Consider the following 9,901-nt stretch of genomic DNA (forward strand, 5'->3'; position numbering starts at 1 on the left):
AAATCCAGTCCTTTACATTTGCAGCGGTATGAAATCCTGGTCGGCAGCTGCAGAAGGAACCGTTGCCTTCTCCAAGGTGCATTATCCATAGGTTTTGGGAAGTGACTGAACTAACTAAGCCTACCCAAGCCAGATCCCTTGCAGCTATTTCTACTTCTTGGCTGACAAGCTGGTTACTGAAGCAGCAAGGCTAGGTATTGCACAGTTTAGCAACATTTGACTAAAACTGGGAGTGTTTATGCGAAATAGCAGTGTGGGAACAGATAAAGAAGCTAGCAAGGCTGCAATGAGAAATCTGAGCTTTGATCAAGGAGACAGCAGCATTTGACTCTATCTGAGCTGGCAAGGAGATCCCATCCCAAAGCAAAATAAAATATGTCATTCTTTTCAACAGATGAAATTCTTCCTCCCAGAAGGTTTGTTCCTCCCAGGATCATAGTAAGTGATCTCATTGTCTTTAAAGTCTTTCCCCTGAGGAAGCTGATCGTTTAATATAGACTACAGCGTTAGCATCCGGTATTAAATCAGTTGGGCTACTCTGAAACGAGGCGAGTGGGCGTCCTAGAAAGGAAATAAAAATGCAAGTTTAATAGAGGAGATAGGTTCACCTTGACCCGTGCTATTTATTGCAAGAGAGAGAGGAACACACTGCTTGCTCAATGGAGAGTCACTCCTCCCTGCCGTAGATGTGTTTTACGCTCCCAGTAAACTCCAGCTGCTCACCGAGTGTGCACAAGGAATGCAAAATCGGGCCCCAGAGGCTTTCACATCTTGCTTTGCTTTACAGAGTCGCCTTAAGAGGGACTAGCATGTTCCCACAGCTCTCATTAATGCAAATGGCAAAGTTAGGCACTCTGCATTTCAGCCACACACTTTTGGCATCTTTGGCTGTACAGATGCCCTGTGAAAATGTGAGGAAGAAAAATTTCAGCAAGGGAAATGCTAACAGACCGCAGGCACGGTGCAGGATGGCAGGGATCAGCATCTGAGCCAGGCGCTGCAGAAAGGATTTTCTGTCTGCATGCTGCTGCTTCTGCATCCCCACCGCTGTTTTAAGCAGGGTTCCTTCAGCCAGGCCCCGAACACGGCAGCTAACAGCCGCCCCGTGGGGCAGCCAGGTGTGATGCATTAGGCACAACTCACACAATCCATTGCTGGTGTGAAACCAGCTCGAAGAGATTTGTGTTGCATCAGTGTAAGTGCTCTTATGTCACTAGCTTGCCACATGCCAACTGCACACAAACCCACAGAAAAGGTGCATTTTTGGTAGTTTTGGGATCTTTTTTTATAGGTCATGTGAGCCGACAAGACGCAATTCTTCAGCACCGTCACTGAAAACACTCATTTACCTCATTTAGTGTTTCACTTTGTAATTAACAATATAGCCCACAATTGAAGTGTCAGCTAAATGAGGTAATTCATAATTCTGAAAACATGCTAACTGTAAGAGGCTGTAATCAGAGCTAATTACAGGGACATTTTGGAAATCCATTCGTTTGGGGCTTTAGTTTTGATAAAGGGGATAACAACTTGTAAGCTAGGATTCTTTTAATTATAACAATAGTAACCACCTTCTTTTATATAGCTTCTTTCATCTCTAAAACCCCACAGCTTTTTGCAAACTGTGCATACCGCAGGAATTGTTTAGCCTAACACCAAAGTGAAGCCATCTCTGCATGAAATAAGTAACTGTTTAACAATACCTAGCAGTCCTGTGCAAAATTTGTAGAGGAAAGAATCTGCAGAAGGAGAATATAATTTCCCTTCTGTGTCCTAACAACCACCCAGGGGATCCTTGGATGCCCACCGCAGCAGCCATCTGATCTTGAGAATAAGACAGGCAGCTTTTATATGCGCCCATAGACTCAAGGCACTACGGAGGAGGGCAGCATCATCATCCTCACTCGTGACCGACCGAGGAAGCAGGGGCACTGCATGGCAGCACCCTGTCGCATCTGCCCAAGCTCACCTGTCCATGTCCTCCGCTGGGTGACGGTAAAACTTTGACACTGCGACTGAGAGTTACAAATCGCGGCGGCTTCCTCGGCACTGTGAACAGAGAGCAGGCATCCCAGGTGGCTGTAGGAGGGCCAGCATTTGTAGTCTCCTTCCACTGTTCGGAAGCCCTTTAGGGAGATGTAGTCTGGGACAGAAAGAGGGTATTTAGGGAAACTCTTTAAGTGCACTTTCAGAGACTAGTTACAATATACACTTAGTATTTCACACTTCAGTGAAACTCTTGAAGAACTGTGATAGTGGTAGATTGAACTGACCTGCTTAGATGGAGTGGGTGGAGCTGCAAAGCTAAAAGAAATCCAAATCCTGGCTTTTAGTTCTGCAGGACAGCAACTCCTCCACGGATATAAGAGACGGGGTAGAGCTCTCAAGGGAGAAGGCACAGGGGCGGGTGAGAGGGGGAGGCTGCTGTGCAGACCCACCTTTCTGGCAGGGCTCTGGAGAAGCCAACCTCACAATGGCCTCTCCTACATCTCAGCCCCAACAGCAGAACCAGCTCATCACAGATCCAGGACCAAGCTACGCAGGGCATGCGCTGATCCACCTGGCATGGTGCCACCCACAGGTACAGGAGATTTAGGAACCCCGGTGAGGGAAAGGGAGGCCAGATCCTCCTCCAGCGGGATACAAAAGACCTGACAAGCCTGAGCAGGCAATGTTCAGGCTATTGTTCACTGACTGCTAAGATTCTCTCCCCACCTTCCCACACCTCTGGGATGGTGATCATTTTGGCACATTGCTACTGGGCCAGTTGCGAAGCCAACAAGTAGGTGTTGTTGGAAAATACTGGCAATTCCTGTTGAAGTTGCTGGTCCTTCAGTGCGAATGACTGGATATCTTTGCTCGTAGCTGTGCAAATTACAGTTCTTTCTCACATAAAGACATTTCCTTCTGCAAGCCGCCATCATCACCCCACCATCGCAAGTAAACGCTCAGGAAAACATAAGCCACAGTAACCACTGGACTTTGGAAGCCTTCCTTTTGATTAGCCTCATCTCTACCACCAAACGGGTCCTTTTCAGAGGAATGCACCTCACAGAGGCTCATTTATCCATCCACAGGTCCAATAGGACGGTCTTCAGAAAAAGGAAATTTAGAGGGTACCAAGGCCCTAGCTACTCTACCGCACTCATCTCGGTGTTGTGACCTCCCCACTGTACGTTCCCATAATAACATGCTCAGCAGTCAGAAGCCACCAAGTTCAATATCAGCCCGGAACACCGACCTACTGGTCCAGAGGGTAAGATGACCCCGAAAAGTGACACAAGAGACTCAGTTTGCTACTCTGGTCTAGTTGCTTGAGCTATCCCAAATATATGCACTTGAAACACTGATGTACATTAGAAGAGTATTTAGAAGCAGTGCAAACATATGTCCATATGTAGGCCAGATTGTCTGCACTGCATTTACTTTGTAAAACAATGCAATATTGCATAGCTCCCATGAAGAAACAACAAAAGGCTGCTCAAGAAAAGATACTTCTGGTGCTTTTCCTAGTGACTAAATACTGCTTGAATGTATGGGAGATGAGAATTTGACCAGTTACCAAGCTCCTCACTCCCTCAGTAATTATGTTACTTAAAGCATTCAAAATCATGTACCTTTCAAATGAAGAGGTCTTTTCTGCAGATAGAGCCCAGACTTGTACAGATGTAAAACCTTTTCAAAAGCTTCCAGGGTTTCATTTATTCCATATCGTAAATCACCTACATTTAAAGAAAGAGATGACAAAGATGAGCAATTCCATGAAATACCATTCAGAGACTTCTAATAAAGAATTTTACGAATATTAGCTGGTACCTGTTGCATTCAGAATATCACTCAAAAAAGGCCGCAAAGCTGGTGGTGCAGAGTGTGGCAAAAGATAGGTGAAAAAATACCTGCAGAAAATCCCACAGACTGATTAGAATACAGCAGCTTAATTTCCCTAGTGATTAAGTTGTCTGCATTTTCCTGTGACTCAGTTATCCATTCAAAACTCATAAGTCTGCTTTGGTTATTAAGTTATGTTTGAGCAGCTCATGGGCACCTCACAGACCGTTCCTGTGAGCTGGGCTGAAACGCTGCTCCTTGCAGCACAGCGTGCAGCCAAGCACTGCGGGAAATCTACCGTGCAAAGGCTCACACAACGGAGCTTTCCCTCATTCCCCAGGGCCGTTTTTGTGCACTAAGCAATGGATTTCCCATTAAAAAAAAAGACAGATGACGACTCATGCAAGACCTTTCCCTTGTCCTGGAAAGGTTTGGCATTCTTATTATCCCTGGAAAGGCTGGACACTCCCCTATTCACTCCCTGAACCTTCTAGAAAACGCCTGTTATACAAGAGACAAGTTCGTTACAGCAAGGCTGTAATCGATGCAGGGATTTGCCCTTTAACACCATGTCCTGCAAATACAAGCTCCCTTACTAAGTCCTTCTGTGTAAATACCCAGCTTCCCCCGGCACTTGACCTGCCAAACATCAATGGCAAGTGGAAGTCCTCATGCCTTCAGCTCTCAGCCCGCTGCCCGTGACCTGTTTCACCTCTCTTCCACAGGTGCCCATGGTCTCCGTAGGGAGACAGGGAGCTCAAGGGAAGAGTTAGCCAGCCTGTTCCCAACAATGAGGGCTCAAAGCTGGTGGGCTTTGGCAGGTAGCCCGCTCTGCCACTGCCTTCAGCAAACGTAGCCCGTGGATGTCAAACGCCAGGGCTTGTTTGGCAAACAATAAATTCACAGGTGCAACCTTTGGGGCAAATTTCTAGAGGGCGTTGGGGAAAGGGATCAACAGAAGAAAGATGCCTGCATTCTTACCAGACAACAACTACATTATTTTCGTGCCTTAAAAGGAAAATAAACTTGCTTCAAAGCGATCCCTAACTACCCTTTGACAGAGGTGAAGGGGAATCACTCCATGGAAGAAACACAAGATGCTGGAGGCTACGTGGCAGTGTGTGAGCTCAATCATGCCAGATTTTTCCCCCATCTTGCTGGACATACCGATACGCATTGAAAAGATTCTTCTTTTCATTTATTCCTTCACATTTCCCAACCACAGAGCATTTGAGAGGAAAGCTTTTTGTAGGGAAGTCGAGTGTGCAGTCGTTATCTTCCTTGCATGACAGTTCCTCAGTGCTGGCATCATCCATGTCTGTCACTTTTAGGTTTCCATCCACCATAACAAACTGCCTCGGCTGGAAATCCAACAGGACTATTGAACCCAGGGGGGAGTGTGCCAAGTAAAACAGCAGTCTCACAAGACTCAGGCAAATCTGAGAAAGAGAAGATGAATATGCATGGGGAAAACAGATGAAAAACAGCTATTAAATTGGAAGTAGAACAAAGGAGAGGGCATTCAATGAAATTAAAGGGGAAAAAAAGGCATATAGTACTTAAAAGGTAATTATGTGTACACTACAAAATTTATTATCAACATTGCCACAGGATTTGACTGTGGTAAGTAGTTTAGCAACATTTTTTAAAAACGTGCGTATACAAAAAGAGACATTTGCAGTTAGAGGAACTAGAGGAGAAAGCTGTGAGGAAAACAATAGTAGCCTTCATGTTTCAGGAGCTATATTGATTTTCTAGCTGAAATCAGAAGGGTTTTTTCCCACTCTGGCATAGAATTAATACATTCCCCTCCCTTCCCCCATGCTGCTCCATACAGACTGAGGCTCCATGGTCATTAATACCAGATTCATGCCTTGCTGCATCACTCAGCAGTATGAATTTGAGCACACAATCGTGCTTCTGAAGAATTAGCCAAAGCATGCAATGCGTTTATTGCCAGCTTTTTTGCTTTTATGTCAACTTTTTGGCAGCAGGGAAAGGTCAGACAATACCTGATCCAGCAGAAAGCTCGGTAAACAATTTTTGAACAAACTAGAGCTAGAAGAGCGCATTTATACTGCACCAGCACTTTGTTCAAGTAGCTTTTAGCAGCAGTTTTCATTCCGTATCAGGAGCCCTGGCATCAGACAAACTGTATCGTCAGCTAGGTGTGCCAGGCAGACCCGCGCCACCCCTCGCTGCCCCCGATAGCGATCTGTGCAGGCGCGAGGGTTGGTTCATTTGGAACAGCTCGCAGAATTGCTGGTATCTGATGTGGCTCATCAGAGGGGAATCCCATCTGTTTAGACGCCCTAATTAGGAAACAGGACTAGACAGTACCAGTGTAAATTCTGAATTAGTGTCTTCATCAGTCAAAAGATTATTAAAATCTTAATGCCACCATACCAGACCTTACCACCAGCTAATCCAGCACCATGGGTTTCTAGCTCTACAGGAGACTTTGGCACATTTGAGAAGATGAGGTGCTGGGAAAGCTATGAAGAAGCCAGTATGAAATAGCTTGTAAGCAGGAGTGGAACTCCACGGGCCAAGAGAAATGACTCTGGAAGCTCTGATGCTATTTTAACCTCATTAGTGAAGCAATCATAAGCATCCCAGCTTCACATCCCGCAGCTGAGCGAGCACAGTTGCCACACTCCCCCTCTGGCTCGGATGGCAAGGCTCCTCTTCAACATTAAGGACCACATGCAGGCAGGGATTTTATTTTAGGACTTTTGTTGTGTTTTTATTTTGCCCAAAGCATTTCTTAGTGACGTTAAGGTACCCATGCTTCTACTTGATGCTCTCTTTCCTCCTGGGAGCCAAACAAGTAGTAGTGAACCCCCAACTGAGACCTTGAGGCAAACTGTAATACAAGCTATAACCAAAATAAGTGCCATGTCATAAGCCATTTATGTTCCTGGGGAGCTTAAGAGTCCCTATGCAGGATGCTTAGGAGACAAGGCAGCTCTCACTAACAGGGATGCGATTCTAGCACCTACAGCAGGAGGAAAGCAATTTAGTAGTGTTTGTACGACAGTAATACCTAAAGGGCTAAGATCAGAAACATCATACAAACACATGGTGAGAGACGGGCTGCTCGGCTTGCTGCCTACAACAAGCAATACGCAGAAAACAACAGACTCGTAGCGCGGCGAGGTGGCTTCCCCAAGTCAGACCCAGCCTGCTGCGGGGCCTCGCTGGGGAGCACAACAGAGAGGGAAAGCTGGCAATGTGGCGTAGCGCTGGGTATGAAACACCACCCCGGCCCCGAGCAAGATTTTGTGGCCGTTTCCTCGCAGATGGAGCTCTCTTAACACCGCTTCAGAGAGAAGGGATGTAACAGCCAGACGCCAGGCTAGGGCTATTTTAATGTGATTTAAAAGGAGTGAAAGCAAAACGATTTAAGGACAATTTGCGGGAGCAAACAGAGCGCCAGCGTGACAATCCCGTTTGCCCCAGCAGTCACCCGGGCTCTTCCCTTTTACCCAGTTTGCGGTCTAAAAGCGACTGATAAAACTCCCTTTGCTTTGTTTTCTTACTTTAAATCTCTCCTCCCAGGGGGTCTGCAGAAGCTGAATCATCTCCAGGGGGGATCCCAGCTCCAGCATAGCTGTGACCCGTAGTTCAGCATCTCCGCTGTTATCGTAGCATTGACCGTGCAGCTGCCGGGAGAGAAGGAGCGACTGCCAGAGCGCCGCCAGCGCCGGGACAACGAGGGGCACCGCGGGCGGACCGGCTCAGCCCCGGCACCCAGCCGAACCCCCTCCACACCCCGAAAAGTTCCCGTGCCGAGGCAGCGCATCCCGCAGCCCCCCCGCCCCGCTCCCCGCCGTACCTGGACGATGCCGGGGTGCTGCAGGCGCTGCAGCAGCGTCACCTCCTTCAGCAGCTTGTAGGCGGCCAGGCGGCGGCAGCCCGCCGGCGCCCGGTAGCGCTGCAGGCACTGCCGCACCTCCCGGCCCGCCCCGTGCACCGACTTGAGGGCGACGGCCCCGCCGCCCGCCAGCGCCGCCCGCGCCACCACCTTGGTGAAGCCCCAGCCCAGGACGCTGACGCCCGTCGCCAGGCTCAGGTCGCCGCAGCCCAGCCCGCCCGCTGCCGCCTCCCCGCCGCCGCCCGCCGCCGCCTCCAGGCGCCGCAGGTCGCGCCGCCTCTGCCGCAGCTCCTCCCGCAAGCCCGGCGGCAGCGGGAGCGGCGGCGGCGGCGGGGCGCCCGGCTGCCCCTCACCGCCACCGCCGGCCGTCAGCGCCAGCAGCGCCAGGGCCGGCAGCGCCAGCAGCGCCGCCGCGCTCAGCCGGGCGCCCCGCCGCCACCGCGCCGCCGCCGCCGCCGCCGCCGCCGCCATGGGGAGCGGGGCTGCGCCGCGGCGGGCTCCGGCCGCTCTGCCGCCCGCGCTGGGCGGCGGTGGGCAGGCGAGCGCCGCCGAGGGGCGGGGCGGGGCGGCGGGCGGCCTCCCCCGCCGCCGGGCGCCTCCCCCGGCCGGGCCCGGCCCGGCCCGGCCCCGCGGGGCCGCCGCGGCCCGAGGGCGGCCCGCGGGACAACGCGGGGTAGCGGCGGCACCGGGCGCCCGGGGAGGCCGCGGCGGCGGCGGCGGAGTCGCAGCGGTTCTGGGAGAGGTGGGAATCGGGGCTGCCGGGAGCGAGCCGTACCTCCCCGCAGACGCCCGCCCCACCCTTCCTAGCAAAACACGCCGGTCTCACGGGCGTGGGTTTCGGCAGTCCTGCTAAAGCTACCGCAGAAGACGTCCGAGGGATGTAAAACGGATTAAAACGAGGAAGAACGGAGATGTCGCCTTTGAAAAGTCTCAGGTTAGGTTTCTAACAAAAGCAAACGCTGGCAGTCTCCCTTACTAGAAGGATAAACCCTGTGAGGTTGAAACAGCAATATGCTGCCTAAAGAATGGAATTGTAATCGTTTCCAGAAAAATACCCATCAAACCCCTCCTCCATCAAAACCTGCCAATCCAGGCAGAAGACACAACTTTATCATTTATTTGTGAGGAAATGGATCAGCCTGGTGACACACAGCCGGCTCCGGGCGGCCCTCTGTGACACCCGTACCTGCGAAGGCCGGGAAAGCGCTGCCAGGCCGGCTGCGAGGAAGCGGGACGGGGCCCTGCCTCGGCTCTGCCGCCCGCTCTGCACGCGTGTCTGCACCGGGCGCTGCTGCGCCGAAAGTCGGTCGGGTTAGCTTAGGGCAAGGGCAGATGCGGTTTATCTGCTTCTAATTCAGGTGACAGGCAGTTAACTCTCCTCACTGAGCGGCCCGAAACGCCAGCCCAATGGGTTGATTCACTTGTCTATTGACCATTACGCTGCTGGGTTAGAAATTCAAATAACGCTCCGCCTCTCCGCCTGATTTGCTTCAGTTTCTGCTGTAGTTTCTTTGGTGGCATAACCAGCCTGACAGACCCTCCCCAAAAAGGGAGCAGGGTGCTGCACAGTGCGGTAGCCTCCTCCCGATGACACACCTGGGTCTGGAGGACGCACATCTCACTTTTCCTCTGCTAGCCGGCATGGCTGCAATTTCTGAACCCCTGCCCTGCCTCTGAGGGTCCCAGCTCTGCTGAGAGCCTGCAGTTTCTGCCCGTGCCAGGAGGAGACCGGCGGGACACGGTGGGTGAGATTACACAGGGTTTGTCCTGGCTGTCAGCAAGCAACGCGACCGCTTGGTCCTGCAGGGTTGTGGTCCTCGGCCCTCGGACACGTCTGCGCCTCCTTGCCTCCCTCCATGTAGAGCAGTGCCGTTGCCTCTCTCCTGACTCGCTCCTAACACAGCAGACGAACTGCTCAGGTTGCTTTCTCAAGCCACCCCTGCAGAGGAACCTTTGTGAAACCTCTCTGAGAAACTCAACTTTAATATCACTGCCTGCGGGATGGAGATTTTCAGAGATTACAGCAAGGCAGCTATCATGACTAGTGATCCCCAAGACTATTTTAATAGAAATAATGAATATAAGTGATCGATTATAAATAGCTTCCTTCCCAAAAGCCTGCAGAAAGTTTCCCCTCCACTTCTCATCAGTTCAACATCACAGGAGCAGCGTGTGAGCAGGTATGAGCAGCAGCAC

The 9,901-nt window shown here is 51.1% G+C and overlaps 1 protein-coding gene across 1 annotated transcript; it reads right to left on the reverse strand.

Moving 5' to 3' along the window:
- Nucleotides 1–457: 457 nt before the first annotated feature.
- LOC309593779 (extracellular tyrosine-protein kinase PKDCC-like) lies at nt 458–8,176 on the reverse strand (the record flags this gene model as incomplete). Its single annotated transcript, XM_082318854.1, has 7 exons — nt 458–561; nt 1,970–2,143; nt 3,618–3,722; nt 3,817–3,896; nt 4,996–5,267; nt 7,371–7,493; nt 7,667–8,176. 7 exons carry the CDS (start codon nt 8,174–8,176, stop codon nt 458–460), a joined length of 1,368 nt encoding a protein of 455 aa, XP_082174980.1.
- Between the last annotated feature and the right edge of the window lie 1,725 nt (nt 8,177–9,901).

The sequence above is a fragment of the Platalea leucorodia genome (assembly GCF_965183815.1).
Source record: "Platalea leucorodia genome assembly, chromosome: 7".
In the NCBI taxonomy this organism is placed as follows: domain Eukaryota; kingdom Metazoa; phylum Chordata; class Aves; order Pelecaniformes; family Threskiornithidae; genus Platalea; species Platalea leucorodia.